The sequence below is a fragment of the Tarenaya hassleriana genome, unplaced genomic scaffold (assembly GCF_000463585.1).
Source record: "Tarenaya hassleriana unplaced genomic scaffold, ASM46358v1 Cleome52, whole genome shotgun sequence".
Classification (NCBI taxonomy): Eukaryota; Viridiplantae; Streptophyta; class Magnoliopsida; order Brassicales; family Cleomaceae; genus Tarenaya; species Tarenaya hassleriana.
Window position 1 is genome coordinate 229,366 of NW_010967884.1, and position 18,741 is coordinate 248,106.

Below are 18,741 nucleotides of genomic sequence, written 5' to 3' on the forward strand. Positions count from 1 at the left end.
TCTCCGATTTTAAAGTTATCAACACAAACGCTCTTTCGATAAAATATATAAAAGTAAGAATATTCATCTTTATAATACTACTTGTTTATCTTCTCTTCTAATATATGTACATATTGATGACATATATTTTAATGATATTTTGATATAAGATATCTAGTGTATTTTACTTGGTTTTATAAGTTTATAGGTATTTTAGGATGGTTATGGCTTTGATATTAGTTGTTTGTGTTATTTAGTGTCTAAATGTGTATTTATGCATAAAAAAGAGCAAAAAAGATGGAAAAAAAAGAGTAAAAGGGGTGTAAAATATAGATTAACGATAATATTTAGAGTTGTTCTGGAAAAAATTGTGAAGCCCAGAAAAGTCAAATCTTGCAAGTTCAATAACTTTCACCCTACAGGTTCAAAACATGCATTCTCTACATCATTGGAAAACTCTTTTCGATATTATCGCATAGACACCAAGATCACAACCACGTCCGAGTCATTATAGGTAGCTTGGGTTAAAAAAATAAATACCTACGGCGGAGGGGGTTCTTGGTTCGTAAAGACACAACCGCGTCACTCATTGGGCTTTTAGAAGGTTACTTAAACTTCGAAGACGAGCATTCAGTTACCTCCGCACAAAGATTGGTGGTGGCAAATCAACACATTTTTGGTATGACAATTGGATACCATTTGGCACTTACTAGATTTCATTGGTCAAACGGAGCCTTCTCAAATCGGCATGCATAGACGGGCAACTGTCGCTGAAGTATGACAGGATGGAAGATGAAGACTACCCCGAGCTAGAACGGATAGAGTCTTACCACACGGTAACATTCTCAAATAGGGATGATGAACGCATATATATGGTCTTTTACTGGCAAGGAAAGAAGTAGGCTTATTGCCAAGGATCTATGGAAACATCCGGAAAAAAAATGCGTCTGTCCCGCCCCGAGTTCGAAACCCAGACCGGAGAGGGAGCGCATAATTCAAATCACATGGCTGGCTCCCGACCCCGAGATTAGTCTGGGCCTCGGCTCAGGAAACCCGGTCACCCAAAAAAAAAACATCCGGAAAAAAAAAAGAAGTTTTGTGGCACAAGGGTGGTTTTGGGATCCCAGATGCCTGTACTGCAATCAAGGTCTTGAGTCAAGAAATCCTCTTTTCTTTGAAGTAAAGGACACTAATTGACAGGGCGTTCCGAAATAGATTCCCAAGACTTTACTCGTCTTGGCTTGTACTGATTCCCATAGCTGGTGTATATATCTTGCTGTCTTTTGTTTTTCCTGCCTCGGTCATGTGTGAACACATATTATCAATTTTTTTATATAGATAAATATATCCAACCTTTTATAAAAATAATAATAATAATAATAATAATAATGTCATGTAGAAGTTAGAAAACAATAATTTAACGTCGTTTCTTTGTAAATATTAATTTTAAAATAACTTAAAATTTAAATATATATATATATATATATATATATATATATCTACATAACAAATTTTTATCTCACATTTGACAAATTCGAAAATTTTTATGGAATTTTTTTATAAAGAAAAAGAATTAATAACAAGAAAAGATACGCCCACCGTACACGTGGCAATATATGGTTCTTCCTGATCTATTTTATCATATGTTCGAGAATTAATACAATATAAATAACAGCCAAAAACTGTATGGCGGTTAGTTACGATGCAATAATCTTATATTCTCGGAGAGATTAAATTAATCCGTCGAATTAATTTTTTTAATGTTCATATATTTATGAACGAGTATTTCGTGAATTTTGGAAGAATTACTTCTGTAATAAGATAAAATCTAGACAACGTTTGTGACATGACACCAATTTTTAGGCATACATTATACAGTATAATCAAACAGAGATTATACAGGCAGGGGAAACTAATAAGTAATAACCTTGACAAACAATTAAAGGTGGCCTAATTAATTAACCATAAGCATTCGGGTAATAAGCCCAAAATGATTGTATAGTGTTAATTAAACAAGATTAAGCCCGGAGCAAGGGAGAATGAGGGGACATCAAGCGAGGGGACATGGCGTGTTCATCGTACATCCTCGAAGAAAAACTCAGCCGAAGATTCTTCTGCCAACCACCACGTGTCTTGCTCTTAGAGTTTCCGACCACGAATTCTTGGATTCTACGAAGCCCAACTTCGAGCGTCTCCTCGTCCATGTTGGCGAAGCAGGCCCTGAACCACCCCGGTTCGGAGCAGTGGAACGACGAACCGGGCGAGACGTTGATCTTGACCTTGTTGATGATCACACGCCATAGATCCATTTCTGACTCAAAGCTCTGGTCTTTGAGCATGGGTCTGAGATCCATCCACACGAACAAACCCGCATTGCTTTTCAGGCAGGAAATCCCCGTCTGCTCTAGGCCCCTGGTGAAGATCCCGTGTCTCCTGGCCAATCTCTTCGAGCTCCGCGCGAGGAAATCATCTACGAATCTCTCATCAGAAAGCATAGCCGCAAGAAAACTCTGCGTGTGGGAAGAAACCAGGCCGAAACTCGACATCTTCCTCGCGCAGGACACGACAGCGTCGTTAAAGGAGTAAATGATTCCGACCCTGAAACCGGGAAGACCCATGTCCTTGGAGAGGCTGTAGACAATGTGGATGAAATCTCGGTTGACGTGATCCATTTCCTGGATGATTTCGGCGACGCTGGTGAATCTCGGACCGTGGAAGACAGTTGCCGCGTATATTTCGTCGCAGACGAGGTGGATTTGTTTGTCGCTGATGAAGCTGATTAGGGTTTCGAGAGTGACTCGATCGAGAGATGTTCCGAGAGGGTTTGATGGGTTTGCGAGGATGAGGCCTTTGATCTTTATGTCGGATTCTTGAGCTTTGAGGTACGATGATTCGAGGGCTTGTCTCGTTATCTGGAAATTGTTTGAGCTGTTACACTCCACTGGGATTATTCTCAGTCCGGTTCTCCACCTCAGGTCTCTGTCGAATCTGTGCATTGATATATACATCCACGTTAACTCATTTCCAAATGGTTCCGTGTCTGAGCATTGATTCAATCATATTACCGGAACAAGCATTGACATGAACTAAGTTGGCAGAAAACAAGATGTCAAATGCGAGAGGTATACGAATCAGTTTATGTGTTATTGGCAAAGAAAATAAAAACAAAAAAAAAATAGAGAAGAAAATGAGCGAACACGTACGCGGCGTAGTACGGTGTCGGAACGAGAAAGGCGTCGCCGGGGTCGGCGAGACAGAACATAAGAGTCTCGTTGGCGCCGGTGGCTCCGCCGCTCATAACCACCCTGTCCGGCTCGAACCTAACTCTCCCTCCTCTCGCTTTCCCCATAAACCTCGCTATCCCCTTCAACAACAAAAGAAAATATATATATATCAGAATATACTAAGTATCTAAAACATGTAGGGACGTACGCCACCGATATATATATATATATATATATATATATATAGATGTATATGTACACGTGTATATGCGTCACGTGATATATACTGAAACTAATTCGTAAATTATGTGAAGTAAAACTCTGTCATTCGATGGATTGCATCATCCTATTTACTTAATAAAGAGCTCATTATAGAAACATTTTTAGAGCTTTTCTCTTCGTATAATATATAGTGTAGCTAGTACCTGTCGAAATCCTGTTAGGCCGTGATAGTCTTGAAAAACAGCGACGTCGGAGAAGGCGTTGATGCCGTCGGGCGTGAAGATGGAGGCCTGGGGGTTAACTTTGATCCACTCTTTGATCAGATCAGAACAAAGCTGAATTAAAACCACATCACAATCATGTCAATAAAAATATATAATCAGTATAATGATTATCTTAATTTACAAATGATTAGCATATATATGTATATTAGCCGTTTTGAGAGGTCATGTTCAATTATATATATATATATATATATATATATATATAATTTCAAATTATATGAACAAATTAAAACAAAAATAAGCAAAAAATTGCAAGAAAAATAAAACATATCAATTATTAGACTTAACTCTATTTCTATACAATATTTGATTAAAATACTCTCTAATTTTTTAATATATATATATATTGACTAAAAAACAGGAATTAAAAGTTATTTATATTTATCATCAAATTCTATTTTTATTTTCTTTCGATAATTTTAAAAATTGTAATTTATTAAAATATTAAATATCCACTATAATTTAATCAAATTTAATCTTATTATTATTTAATTTCTAACTTGTTTTTTTTTTTGTTTTATCAAAATGTTAATAATAATTGAAGGCCCTGCGCCATTGCTCCACAATGGTACGTCCTCTAAAACGGATATATGTGTGTGTATATATAAATAAAGAAAAGAGCGACGAACTTGATTTTCGGCGAGGCCCATCTGGATGACGCCGCGGGGATTGCGAGTAGGGTGAAAAGGGTCATTGTCGTACACTTTCCAACCGTCGAAGTACGGCGAATCCTCGCCGTGTTGCTCGCCGGCGGCGATTCTCGACAGAAGATTCTCCTTCTTCGGCTGCATGTTCCTGTCGGAAGAGATTGCCGCCATCTTTTTTCGCATAAAAAAAAAAGATGGAAGAAATGCTCAAGTGTCGGAAGGTATTTGTCGAAGTTGCTCGGGTGACAAGAAACGTGGGGAGGTCGAGGAGTCTTTATAATGACAAGCCAGGGGGGGGGGGGGGGCAAACTCAAATGCAAACCAGGGAAAAGGTTTTTTTTTTTATAAATTAATTTGTATAATTGGGGATTTTAAATGTAGGGTTTAATTTTAGTAAGTAGTAGAGTGTATGATTTTATTTTGGATTTGTCCCTAAAAAGTAATACGAATTTTTGGGTTGTTCTGTAGAATTATGACATGTATATATATGTATACACACTCCTCCACCGTCCAAATTCAACTATTTTTTTTTCTCAGTCCGGTATAGTTTGCAGAAGGCCTTTCACATACATCACCATATCCCATAATAGAAGATTCAATTTCTAAAACCTTTTTGTATTTTTTTTGTGTGTGTGAAACAACTAATAATAAAAGAATTAATACACAATATATGCTGTGAACCCATATATATTCAGGTACTCGAAGTTAGTATTTACAAAAACATTTAGTAAGTTTATTTAAATCTATGCGTGATATAAGATAATTCCGGATCTAAGATGGACCAAAATGGTCCATATATAAAGAATGATATCGGATTTAGAGTGGATATAATAAGATTCGAAGAACCGTCTTGGTTATAAAAAAAAAAAAAACTCACCCATGAATACATCCGAATATCAAATATATCTCAACCGTCAAGGTTGATTCTTTGGTCAAACACGAGCGAGCGTAATTGCTTGCGTCACATCAGTCCAAGAAGTGTATTTTTAAGACGTGAAAAATGATGGAATGCATGGTGTTTTCCAAAATTGGATGGTCGGAGGGTTTGCGAGTTTCGAATTCTAATCGATTTTGCTACATTTCAAGAAATAGTTCTGTAAACAAAAAAAAAATGCGAGGATTTAATTTACCTCCCCATGTCACACGCCATGTAACACGTGAGAGAAGACACGGTAAGACTTTGCCACGTGGCAGCAATAAGAGACTAGGGGACTTGAAAACGATCTTTTTGGTCGGCTTTTCGGATCTTTACTTGTTTCTAGATTGCTTTGTCCACGTGATCCGCCACATTTTGAATTTAGAATTTTAGTCCAAATTAAATTAAATTTATTTTATAAATAAAATATTTATAATAGAGTTCACCATTACGGTTCATAATCGGATTATTGTTTACACTGATAACTGTTTATATCATATTTATGTGAATAGTAATTTCGATTTTTTATGAATAGAGAAAAAGAAGAAAAAAATATCTATTCTCTATCAGTCTAAACGCTTGATTTCATTTCTAATAGAATTCATCGTTTATAATTTATTGTATATACGTATATTAATATTTATATATATAATAATTTGAATTAAATATGTAATGGATTAAAACCCATTTAACCTATTTTAAATTTTTAATCAAATGAATTGACTCATTTAGATTTGTAATTGGGTTAGAATCGAATCAACCTTTATAATCCGATCCATTTTGACATCTCTATATAGATGTGGTATAGCTATCGCCCCTATAGAAAATGTTCCTATGAAAACTTATCATATTGGAAAAATAACATATAAATACCTAAATTTTTATGAAAATTTCACATAAATACCTAAAATATAAAACTTCTATATAAATATCTAAAATTTTAAAAATTCTATATAATTATGGATCATTAGACCGAAGTATTTATATACAATGATTTTATTTTTAACAATTATCCTTTTAGAATTGTAATTTAATTTAGTAAAAAATAAAATATAATTTAATAAAGGCAGGAAAATTAACGATAATCTACTGATTGATACATTAATTATCTCCGTATTTAAAAAATATACTTTTATTTATACACGATACACCCACTTTTGCTTCCATTTCGGACATCTTGAATTACAAATCACATTTTCACTTCTAAGTAAAAATGGTAACATTTTGGCTTAATGTTTTGTTCGAGTTGTGTTTTGCTATCTTGTTTCGGATATTGTCTAAAATAAAATAACTTAATCTACCTTTTGGTTGGCTGGGACACATTATCATTTTTTTTTGTCAATAATTCGAGTTTTATTAAGATAATAAAATTCATCGTTTTCCTTCATACAAGAAATATGATGTACTCATCGTTCAAATTAATTAGTTTTATATGACGTATTATATCATGCGATATCTATAATCATTAAAGGAAAATTTAAACAAATTTTGATATTGTGTGATGAAACTTTATTTTAAATTGTAATTATTATTTTGGCGATTATAAACTATATTTATTATATATTCATCAATTAGCAATGCAATTATCATTGACTAGAAGATGCGATCATGATAAGTACTACTAGAAATATTATAGAAGTGTTAGTAACGTATTCATGAGAAATGTATTCTTTTTCTAGCCTTCACGATAAGTATTCAAGGGATAGTTATTACGAGTTTTCATGATCATTCTTAGCCGTCCACGGATATGCAGTAAATGTTTCAGTAAACTTTATCCAAATAGTTTTTTGTCTTTAACTTTTATTGGAAGGGATACTTGAGACCCTATTTCATGATCATGGCCACATTTTCTTAGCGTAAATTTATATTTTGGATTTTATGTTGAATTTTAGTTTCGGTTCAATTTAGTTACAAATGCGTCTATTATAATCTTAAGATTTAATTTTATTTGAAGTTTCCATTTATTTCTATACTTAGTTTGAATTCGATTTGAGTTAAGAAGTTTTGAAGTTATATCGTAATTAATATACGTGTTACATCTTATATAAAATGCTGAATTTCATATTCCGAATTTACATGTTGATATCCAATGTAATATATGTGGAATATTACAACTTAAACTACTAAGTGTTACGCCCAAGATTGCATGATTGGATAACTGAGTGAATTTTTCATCCCTCTGAATTCGAATTTGGGAGGACTTATATGAATTCAAACCGTATTTAGTCAGTCTCTTAATTGACGGCCTTGCATTAGTATAAATAAGAGTCTTGGCTGAACTCATTCGGAAATTCATTTGTCCTTGTAATCTCCCTTGACCAATATATACTTTCTTATTCGTTTATTATTCTAGATTCGTTTAAGGGTCGCACGCCTAGAACCAAACTTCTATCGGCGTGGATAGATACGAATTTGTTAATACCCAATGTGTTTGTATTTTCTTTGCAAAATCTATAAATTTCCTTTTTTTTAAATAGTGCATTAAGTACTTTTTAAAATTTGAGTAAGCACTTCTAGTCCTTAGAATTTTCTTAAAACAGGAAAATTGAATGGAAAATTTCAAAGTTATTAGGAGAAGTGAAATTTCAATAAGGAATTTGAGATCTCTCAAGTGACGGGTGAATTTGGAATATTTGTTGTTTCTATATTCTATTCGACATGGTGAGAAAAAATAATGGTGTTGAATGAGAGGTGGTTTTCGGAGTTTTTAGATTTTAAAAACTAAAAAACACCAACAATCAAGTTTTTTAAATTTTGGTTTTTCTAAAAAACCGGAAATCTACTTTATGTAAAAAATCAACTAAAAACCAAAAGTTACAATTTTTTAGATTTACAAACTTATAAAATCCAAAAGTCTAAAACTAAAAACTAAAAACTAAAAACCAAAAACTAAAGCAAAAAACCCAAAATAAAAACCATTACCATTCAAAGCCAATAATCAAAAGAATATAAAACAAGAATTGAAAGACATAGGTATTGTTTAGTAACAAATATTGTAATAAGATTATTATCATTAGTGTAGACTAATGTTTTTAGTCAACCATTATCCACTTTGCATGGAGTATGAAATTGCACCTTTTATTATCATTATTATACTAGTTTATTTTGAAATGAACATTAAGTAATAATGTAAAACTAAAAAGAAAAAAAAAAGATTTGGTCAACTAGTAGAACGTGGCAGTTTGACTTCCTCTCTGTCAGATGTCCGAGGATTTGCTCGCTTGTCCGGTTCTTTTCCATTAACGAAAACTGAGTCATCCTTTAGAGATTTGACACGTGTCAATCCCAAAAGACATTAAACCCAGAATATTGGCCCATATTTAATTGAGCCTTGACATGTTGTTATCTAAGAGCCCATTCAACAAATTGCCCCAACTAATTTCAAGGGCTTTTCTCTTATCACACATATTTCGTGATCTCATTGGTCGTTCTTTTAATTACTACAGAAAATCAGAAAATCCACATTACATGCATAAATCTAGGGTGACGATTTCGGATTTTGGTTATCGAAGTTAAATCTCCATATTCGTGTGTCGTAATGTCATCATTTGATCACGAGAGGCTCGAGTTTGAGATAGATTTATGTATTCCAGAATTAGGGTGATAGTACCATCTGATAAACTTAAAAAGAGAATGCAAAAAAGAAAAAATGCCCACCGCATAAAAGGCCGGCCCGATGCCAATGGTTGTTGGAATGTGCAAGAGCAGAGGTGGCTGCAAAGCCGTGGCAGTCTCCACAATCTGTTCCCACAGATAGTATCACTTCAATCAGACAAACACAAGCATTTGTCAACGCATGTGAATAGGTGATTGCTCTCAAGGCAGAGACAAAACCTTAACAGCGGTCACTATGCTTTGCCCCTGCGGCCTGAATCGACCAAGAACGCTAATGGCCTGAGGGGTCAACATGACCCGTAACAGCAGTTCCTGGTTCAACTATGTCTTTTGCTGCGGTGATCCTAGAAGGTTATCCTCCTTCAAGTTTAATGGCATTCACTCCTTCCTTCCTTCAATACCCTGACTGCAGTATCTACCGCCTGATCATCATTTATACCGAAACCTCTTCAAGCCAATTGATGTTTTGCCCACAACCTACAAGATTTAGACGGTCAAATCGCTGGATGTGGTTTCCTAGGATATGAGACAGTGCTGATCAGAACAACAATTACTCCCTACTAGCGAATACCCAGATGATAAATTCCCAATTCGAGTACATGAAATCCCAAACGAGATTGAAACAGAATTCTGGACTCGGGGGGGGGGGGTCGATCATCACCTGACGGGTGTTGGGACTCATAGGCCGACGAGCAGAGGCCGCATGCCGCCGCCGCAGTGGACGAGCATCTCGTCGCGGGAGATAGGAAGCGTGGTGTCGTGACCATGGACGACCACCGAAAGCCGAGTCGCCAACGATGCAGACATCAATGCCGGCGTTGTCGACGGTAATCGGCTCTCCTCTCCGATGTTTCAGCCGGAGGTTAATCAGCGTCACCCTCTGGTTCGGACTCTGCGGCTTGGGACCGCCATAGACGGTGTTCTCCGGGACATTGCTCATGCACCGGACGACGAAGGCGACGGTCTCCCAACGCTAGAGTAACTCCTCGAAAGCGACGGAGCAATTGTCTGGTCTTATATGAGTAGATACATATAAAACATATATATATTTATATATATCTAATCTATTTTTGGAAAATGATGTTGGGAACTCACGCGCTGCCTTCTCGGATAACCATCTCGAAGTGGACTGCCCACTTCTCCTCTCCACCGCCTCGAACGCATTCACCTGCTTTAGCCCCTCGGTTTCTCTACTTCCTCCGCCTCCGGAGGTTTGTCCGCTTAAATACTCCCATGGCCGGAGCAGGATCTGCCTCCGCCGCCGTCGATGGTGAGCCGACGCCGGAGCACGTTGTTGGAAAGTGGTTCTCCGTGCCGGAGCTCCGTCTGCGTGATCATCGCTTCGCCGTCCCTCTAGATTACTCCCTCGATCCTACAACTTCTCCGAAGATAACCATCTTCGCTCGCGAAGTCGTCTCAGGTAATTTGCATCAGTCTTCTCCTTCTCTAATGTAGTGACATGTCGAAATATGACTCTATGATGTGTCATCTGATCTCAACCTTGTCTCCTTTCACTATATCCGTGCCGGATTTGATTGTTTGTTTCCTTGCAGTTGATTTGATTTGAGATTTGTAAGTGGCTGCGTCTTCATCGTATTGTTTGTTCGATTCTCACTGATGAAATGTTTTTGCAGTTGGGAAAGAAGAACAAGCAATGCCTTATCTGTTGTACCTACAGGGCGGTCCTGGATTTGAGAGCCCACGACCAAGTGAAGCGAGTGGATGGATACAGAGAGCGTGCGAAGAATTTCGTGTTATCTTGATGGATCAGGCATGACATGAACATGACATTTGCTTTACTCTTTTCAGGGTCACGGTTCTTTGAAGATGCCAGAATTTGGCTGGCTGATGTTTCTTGTGCTTTGAATTCCCTGCAGCGAGGAACTGGCTTATCATCTCCTTTGACAACATCCTCTATGCTGCAATTCAAGTCCCCCAAGGAATTAGCGGATTATTTGGTTCACTTTCGAGCTGACAATATTGTGAAGGATGCTGAGTTTATTCGAGTTCGTCTAGTTCCTAATGCAGAACCATGGACGATTTTGGGCCAGGTACTCTATCCTTTTCTATTATCATCAGCCACTCTGCATCAGTTTCTACAAGACTGTATCTTCTCGATTTCACCGCTTTACCAAACTTCAAAATTAATCATCTTTTTCCTGTAGAGTTTTGGTGGATTCTGTGCAGTTACATATCTGGGCTTTGCGCCAAAAGGGCTACAACGAGTCCTTATAACCGGAGGAATTCCTCCGATTGGAAAGGGATGCACAGCAGATGATGTGTACGAGGCATGTTTTGAACAAGTCATTCGCCAGAACGAGAAATACTACAATAGGTTTCCTGAAGATATTGAGATTGTTCGGGAAGTGATAAATTATTTGGCTGAATCTGAAGGAGGCGCGGTTAGGGTTTAGACCATTTTCTTTCTGTACTCGTGGAGGAGCTGACTGAAAGCCTGCTAACCAGTTTTACGCTCTCGTGTGCATAGGTACCTCTTCCTTCTGGAGGCATCCTCACACCGAAGGGTCTGCAAACTCTTGGCCTGTCTGGTTTAGGGTCCAGTACTGGTTTTGAGCGCCTGCATTATATGTAAAGCTTTTGCCTTTGCAATTTCTATCTGCCACTTATACAGAGGGGTGCCATATTTTGTCTCAATTGTTTCTTCCTTTGATTACAGGTTTGAGAGAGTCTGGGACCCTGTATTAGTTCCTGAAGCACCTAAGTGTATTAGTCAGTTCTTCTTGAATGCTGTAAGAAAACTCTCTGTCTTGATGTTTTTCAAGTATCTGTTCTAAGAGGGTGACCATATTCTTCAAGATAAACTTTGAGATATTTCATCTGTGCAGTTTGAGAGTTGGCAATCTTTCCACACAAACCCACTCTATGCGCTTCTACACGAGACAATATACTGTGAAGTAAGAATCTTCAATCTTCTCATTTTTCCATTTTCCCTGTATGGTTGTTGAAGAGATTTAAGTCCCAAGGCTGCATGATTTTATCTTTTATGTGGGTTTGGAAATGATTAATGACTGTTCATTGTTGGACTTTTACTAGTTATATCATTTAAACTAATGGAAACCTTACCAGGGTGCCTCATCAAGATGGTCTGCTCATAGAATACGTGCAAAATTCGAGAGCAAGTTTGATGCCATCAATGCAGCCAGAGGAGGTCAGCCTGTACTCTTCACAGGAGAGGTATACGTAATGCAGTACACATATATAATTCTAATGCATGTGCTTAGATTCCATTTCAACAGACTAACCATAGGTTTGATTCAGATGATATTTCCATGGATGTTTGATGAGATTCATGCCTTGAAGCCTTTCAAAGAAACCGCCCATCTTTTGGCAGAGAAAGAGGACTGGCCTCCATTATACGATATCACCGCATTGAAGAGTAACAAGGTTTTTTTCCGGATTATGTCACATATTAATATCAGCCCTTAGCTCCATGATCGAAATATTAACCATATTCGAATGAATTACGGGCAGGTACCTGCAGCAGCAGCGGTTTACTACGATGATATGTATGTGAACTTGAAGCTAGTAAAGGAAACAGCTTCTCAGATAGCCTCGATTCGGCTATGGATAACAAACGAATACATGCATTCAGGCCTTCGTGACGCAGGGCGACAGGTTCTGGATCATCTGTTTGGAATGATCAATGGGAAGAAACCTCTTTTCTGATCTCTCTCTTTCATATATAAATTAGTCACTGTTGTACCCTTAGCTCTTTTCAAAGTTTGGCCGGTTCAGACCAATTTTCGGTTTGGTTTGGTTTGGTTAACCATCTATGCAGTTGAATAAACAGTGGATGAATGAGTTTTTTTTTGTAAAGGTTGTGTTGTATGTGTATTGAAACGAAACGTTTGAGTTTAGTTTCAAAATTGGTGAATATTGGATCACATCTGAAGGCTAAAAAGAGTTGAACAAAAGAACTAGACTTTGCAATGGGAGACGGGCTCCCAAGTGCGTGGTTTTACCTGGCCAGGTTCGCAACATCTCTACGAGCGTGTGATCCCATGTCGGAGTCATCAGCACATGACTGAGGCGAACAGGTTGTTGAGTCAACATTTATTAAGACTACTCTAGATTTTATTCATGCGTTGTTAAAGGTTTTTCGTAATTTTCATCGTATATATATGTATGTATATATTTGTGTATATATATTATAAACAAGTCAAAAGTTTTCGAAAAAAAAAATGACAATTTTTATTTTTTATGAAAGTTTTGCCGGAAGTTTTTGTGAATTTCAAATTAAAATTTTTAAACAAAAAAGTTTAAGGGTTTTTTGCTCAATTTACAATTTTGTCCTCTAAACTTAGGGCAGGACTAACCTGATTTTTAAAAACAAAAAAGTTTAAGGTTTTTGTTGCTCAATTTACAATTTTGCCCTCTAAACTTAGGGCAGCCTTCTTTCTTTGGTTCTTCTCGCTCGAGCCTTCCTCTATCTCTCTCTTCCGGTTTCAGTTTCGTCCCCGCCTCGGGGTGATAGTGTATCGTCTCGGCCAATTCTGCCTCTTGCAGCTTTCTCTCTCTCTCTCTCTCTCGCTCTCTCTCCTGGGTTTATGGAGGGTTTCTTCTGATCAATCCAAGGCCTAATCTTCTTCCTCCTTTGAGCTTGTGGGTTCAGATTGGAGAATGCAGAGATCATCTTTTCGGTCACTGGTTCGGCCTCTCTTGGCCAGCCGAGGGTTCTCTACGAGCTCCGACAAGATCGTCGCTTCCGTGGTTTTTGAGCGATTGCCCATTGTTCTTCCCAAAATCGACCCTGTTGTGTATGCTTTTCAAGAGTTTTCGTAAGATCTCTCTCTCTCGCCCCTATCTTCTGTTTGCCCATTTACTGTTTTTACATGCTTTTGGGCAGAGAAAAAAAACTCATCTTGTGGTTCAAAATACTTACTTTGGAGCTATAGTTTCCATTTCTCGATCTCTGGACTTATTTCTGCAGTGTTTGGTCCCTGAGCAGTGAACATTTGTTGCCTCTATGAGGCTACCTCTGAAGATAGTATTTAATAAATTTTCAATCTTTCTAGTGCATTCAATTGGTTGCCTATATGTTCACTTTGAATTGGTGGAATTGAAAAGCTTTAACTTTCTTGACCTCGTTGCTGTGTGGCAGATTCAGGTGGGGACAGCAATATCGCCGTAGATACCCAGATGAGTTTCTGGACTTGGCTAAGTCTAGGTAATTGCTTATTCAATATATAGATTATAGACATATAGATCGTTCTTACTTTGAGCTTATTTTGAGCTTTCTGCCCTTTTTATGTATGGGTAATTATGCCACGGAATCATGATTTTGGAGTATCAATCTACCGGGCGGTTTCCCTTTCATAAACTTTGTTCATCCAATTTTGGAGTCTTCTTCATAAGATTTTGGTATAAGTTCCGACCACATGGTCCCTTTTATGAGGCTATAAAAAATTTCGGATTGGTGTTTTTCATCTGCTCTTCTAGTCGAGGATATAGCTTAGTGATAATCAAGCTTAAGATTACATTTTGAGAGTGAAATCTTCTTATTCACTAATGTTCTTTCTTCGAGATTTGTACTGGAAATTATGCTTAAGCTAGAGTATTAGAGAGTAGAAGACAAAGGCCCTTTAAGCATTTGAATGAGTGAGGTTGTCTGTTAACTAATTTGTGACCTATTATGGTACTAGATGAGAATTGTGAAAGTTATTCGACAATATCTGGCTCTATTTTAGTTTGCTCTGAACGTGAAGAAGCTCCTGTGCGATGATATCTATATACCTTTCTCTGTTGAAATTGGAGTGGTATTTTTGTTCTGCACAATGCACATATGAAAAAGGCTTGTCTTGAGTTGAAATGGCATTGTGCATGTATGGGAAACTCCATTGCCTCTTCATCTGATATTGTGGGTTGCATCTGAAAACAGGGCAAAAGGTGAATATCACATTGATTATGTGCCTGCTCCCCGGATAACAGAGGCCGATAAGTCAAATGACAAGAAGTAAGAAATTTTGGCTGCTGCTTCTGTTAACCATTACATCAGACCATGATAAATCGATGGACTTATACTCTTGCAAATGTTTGTAGGTCATTACAGAGAGCTCTTGACCGGAGACTCTATCTTCTTGTCTATGGTAAGGCATTCGGGGCTCCTGATGACAAACCCATCTGGCATTTCCCTGAAAAAGTATACGAGTCTGAGGATACCCTTCGAAAGGTGATGACTTTGCCTCTAATTTTCGTCCCTTCTACTTCATTTCTCTCTTTTATATGAAATCCCATTTTCTTTTGTTTTGCAGTGTGCAGAATCTGCTTTGAAGTCTGTCATAGGAGACCTCTCGCATACATACTTTGTCGGCAATGCTCCAATGGGTCACATGGATATACAGCCTTCAGAAAACATCCCTGAGTTGTCGCCTTACAAGGTACTTGTACTTTCCCCACCAATGTTGTCATTTTGGCGATTAGTGGTTATCCCACATTCCCAAATCTCAAACTTTGTAACCGGAAGCTGTTTCTTAAGAATGGAATCAGATTATTAGCTTTTGTGAGCATCCATTATGAGTGTGGCTTTACCTTCTCTTATGTGCAGAGGTTTTTCTTCAAATCCCAAGTAGTTGCAGCAAACAAGTACGACATAGATAAGTGTGAGGATTTCATGTGGGTGACCAAGGATGAACTTTTGGAATGCTTCCCCGACCGAGCCGAATTCTTAAACAAGATGATCATCAGCTGAGTTCAGCGTTGACACTCATTATTAAAGCCCTCTCGGTCGTATCCATGTATCACTTTCTTTTCATTTCGTATAAATTATCGACTTTTTTCCTTCGGACAAGGTTAGAGACTAGGAGGGGTGAGAATAATGGCATTGTTTCAACCATTTCCGTATCATATTTCTATGTCGATCCTCGTCCTACCCATCTGGCCTGCCCCCATATCATGACCATGTATCATGTACAAAGGTTATCATGTCATGTGTGCCATCTTATATCGTCGTTCATAGATTATGTAAACCAGAAGAGACAGTCGCCTTCTCCAATCAAGATTAGGTACAAGTTCCCACCTCGAGACCAAAGAATAAGAATCTATTTCTCAGATATACGCTTTATGGTTTATATATACATAGAATGAGGCATGGTTGCTGGTAATGAATAGTCAGGAGGAAAGTAAAAAGTGATCATCCTTTTATAGAAAAATATCTCATTTCATATTTTCCGTATATAATAATCACTGGGAGAGAGAGAGAGAGAGAGATTTGATGTAAAGGAAAGGACGATACAGGGAATGGGATCGTCGGAGGAAGAGAAGGCGTCGGGGATATCGAAGCTTCTGGAGAGAGCGAGGGGTTACGTGGCGGAGAAGCTGGCAAACATTCCGACGCCGGAGGCGAGCGTGACGGACGTTAACTTCAAGGCAGCGAATCGTGACTCCGTCGATTACGTCGCCAACGTCGCCGTCAAGAACCCTTACCCTCACCCCATCCCCATTTGCCAGATCTCTTACATCCTCAAGAGCAACACCAGGTTCCATCTCTCTCTCCCTCTCGAACAGATCTTGTTGTTTAGGGATGGTTAGATTGTCACTGATTTCTCCGTATAAAACTCCAAAAAGAAAAGATTTTATATGAATTATTTACGGTTTTCGTTAATCAAAATACGAAATTTCCAAAATATATCTCCGGTGATCAGGTTTCCATTGTGAGAATATGATTCGGGTATAGCTTTAGGTTATTTTGGATTGCAAAATAATTATAATCATTCGGTATTATATTGAATTTGGTTGTTGAGTTCCGGTTTTTATTGATAAAAAATATTTATTTTCTAAAAAAAAAAAAAGAATTCGATTTTTTCGGTTATTTTTATTTGGTTCGATTTATTTTTTTTCGGTTATTTGATTATAATCAAATTGATCATCTGCAAGAGTCATCTAAAATCTATCTAATGTTTCAGAACTAACACATAATGGGCATGTCCTCGCCAAACTCAATACAAATTTTATTCATAAATACATTTTTACGCAACCCTTGGTTGGTCACAATTCTATACTAATGCATATATATATATATATATATATATATATACATATATATGTATAATATTGAGTCTCAATAAGATGATGTTTGCATGAACAGGGCAATAGCTTCGGGGACTATGCCGGATCCCGGATCGTTGAAGGCGAAAGACACGACAATGCTTGATGTGCCGATGAAGATCCCGTACGGCATAGCAGTCAGTCTGGTACGAGACATTGGTGCGGACTGGGACATCGACTACCAGCTTGATCTCGGTCTCACCATCGATCTCCCCGTCGTCGGAGATATCACCATCCCTCTCTCCACCAAAGGCGAGATCAAGCTCCCCACCCTCAAGGACTTGTTTTGACTTCTTTTTCTCTTACCAGTTTTATACAAAAAGGAATATTATGACAGAAGAGCCAATAGCTTTGGATCTATTCCGTTATGTTTGGATTTTTGGGTTTGGTTCGTCGGACATTATATAGAGATACATTGGTATATGGTATGACATTCCATCAATTTTAATCATATCATGCGTGATCATGTTTTGCTAAAAACTCTAGTAGAGGTGGGCATTTTGGGTTTAGGTTTGGTTGTTGTCAAGTTCGGTTTATGAAAACTTATTCGGTAATCCATAAAAGTTGTATTAACCTAAAACCGAATGTTAACCGGTTTGGTTCGGAATGGTTTTGTTATAGGAGTACCAAAAAAAAAAAAGAATTCAAACTTGATATTTGTATATAAATTCATAAATAAGGATAAATAATTAAGATTTTGATTCAATATTCATTGGGTTAGATTCAGTATTTGTTAGGTTTGGTTTAGAAACGATTTATCTAGTATAACAAATTGTATCAAATTAAAACCCAATATTATTTGGTTTGGTTCGATTCTATTTTGGTTTCGAAATAAAATTTCAAACCGAAACTTCCTTCTCAAACTCTAGTAAATCTTATAAACGCAAGATTTTTTTTCGAATTTTGTATCAATTTAGAGAACCGACCTTCGATAGGATTTTCTCGTTTAGTTAGATATGTTATTGTATCAGAACACACACACAATGTTTCTCAAATCAATTCTATTCACTTGTAGGAGAATCAAACTACAATCAAACCATACACAATGAACAACATCGACTCAATGCACACCCAGTGAATATTTTTCAGCTAACAGATCATAGGTTCGCTCTTTATTCACACTATGAACTCCTCTTCACATGCACCTCCCTTAGTACGAAAAATCTTTCACCAATGTTTCTGATACGATCCTAGATCGAAAGTTTTAGGTACAACAAAAATCTCGATAACCCCTTAACAACACGTGAATCAAATCTAGAAATAGTATCAGTAGATGATGACCTTCTAATCTCAATCTAAATCTGGTTAAGAAACGTTGGAACGTGGTAGAAGACGTCACAAATACGTGTGATGAACCCAATTGATAAGTCAATAGAGATACTCGTATCAAACAATCCTAGAAGAAAGAACTTCTCTCTCAATAAAATAATCCAAAAACCAAATCTGATCAAAATTAAATAATGACGGCCAATTCTTTAAATAAGGCCAATCCTAATTAACTAAACAAAACAACTTAAATTAAAACTTATTCGTAAAAGTAACACGAGTATTTGCCTTCGCGAGTTTACTCCCAAAGCCTTTTCTGATCTCTGGAGTAATATCGCTTAATCTTTATGGACCTCCTTTGGTGTAAGAGGTATCAATTTGATCTGCTCGCCCTTGAACTTGAATGAATACACCTTATGATACTCGCCATAGTTAACCGTATATCATACTGCCAAGGTCTCCCAAGTAAAAATGTCCTGCCTGCATTGGTACCACATCACATAATACTTCGTCTCCAAACTTCC

At 37.3% G+C, this 18,741-nt stretch overlaps 4 protein-coding genes and 1 long non-coding RNA gene across 5 annotated transcripts; 3 read left to right on the forward strand and 2 right to left on the reverse strand.

The window, feature by feature from the left end:
• Positions 1–1,784: 1,784 nt before the first annotated feature.
• Positions 1,785–4,584, reverse strand: LOC104827602 (1-aminocyclopropane-1-carboxylate synthase-like protein 1). Its single transcript, XM_010560798.1, has 4 exons — positions 4,339–4,584; positions 3,629–3,760; positions 3,183–3,343; positions 1,785–2,967 (listed from the first exon to the last, which is right to left on the reverse strand). Exons 1-4 carry the CDS (start codon positions 4,537–4,539, stop codon positions 1,998–2,000), a joined length of 1,464 nt encoding a protein of 487 aa, XP_010559100.1. The 5' UTR covers positions 4,540–4,584; the 3' UTR covers positions 1,785–1,997.
• Positions 4,585–8,631: 4,047 nt separating this feature from the next.
• LOC104827603 lies at positions 8,632–9,920 on the reverse strand. Its single transcript, XR_773920.2, has 3 exons — positions 9,549–9,920; positions 9,107–9,364; positions 8,632–9,013 (listed from the first exon to the last, which is right to left on the reverse strand). It is a non-coding gene; the product is annotated as an uncharacterized LOC104827603 (long non-coding RNA).
• A 29-nt stretch (positions 9,921–9,949) lies between these two features.
• On the forward strand, positions 9,950–12,792 carry LOC104827604 (proline iminopeptidase). The gene is made up of 10 exons (XM_010560799.1): positions 9,950–10,307; positions 10,522–10,658; positions 10,765–10,938; positions 11,053–11,289; positions 11,376–11,476; positions 11,565–11,637; positions 11,734–11,802; positions 11,975–12,082; positions 12,167–12,292; positions 12,380–12,792. The coding sequence occupies exons 1-10, from the start codon at positions 9,965–9,967 to the stop codon at positions 12,572–12,574; spliced, it is 1,563 nt and encodes a 520-aa protein (XP_010559101.1). The 5' UTR covers positions 9,950–9,964; the 3' UTR covers positions 12,575–12,792.
• Positions 12,793–13,332: 540 nt separating this feature from the next.
• LOC104827605 (54S ribosomal protein L17, mitochondrial) lies at positions 13,333–15,763 on the forward strand. The gene is made up of 6 exons (XM_010560800.1): positions 13,333–13,686; positions 14,010–14,075; positions 14,787–14,861; positions 14,948–15,077; positions 15,160–15,285; positions 15,453–15,763. The coding sequence occupies exons 1-6, from the start codon at positions 13,529–13,531 to the stop codon at positions 15,594–15,596; spliced, it is 699 nt and encodes a 232-aa protein (XP_010559102.1). The 5' UTR covers positions 13,333–13,528; the 3' UTR covers positions 15,597–15,763.
• A 191-nt stretch (positions 15,764–15,954) lies between these two features.
• Positions 15,955–17,402, forward strand: LOC104827606 (desiccation protectant protein Lea14 homolog). Its single transcript, XM_010560801.1, has 2 exons — positions 15,955–16,383; positions 16,992–17,402. The coding sequence occupies exons 1-2, from the start codon at positions 16,145–16,147 to the stop codon at positions 17,239–17,241; spliced, it is 489 nt and encodes a 162-aa protein (XP_010559103.1). The 5' UTR covers positions 15,955–16,144; the 3' UTR covers positions 17,242–17,402.
• The last annotated feature ends 1,339 nt before the right edge of the window (positions 17,403–18,741 follow it).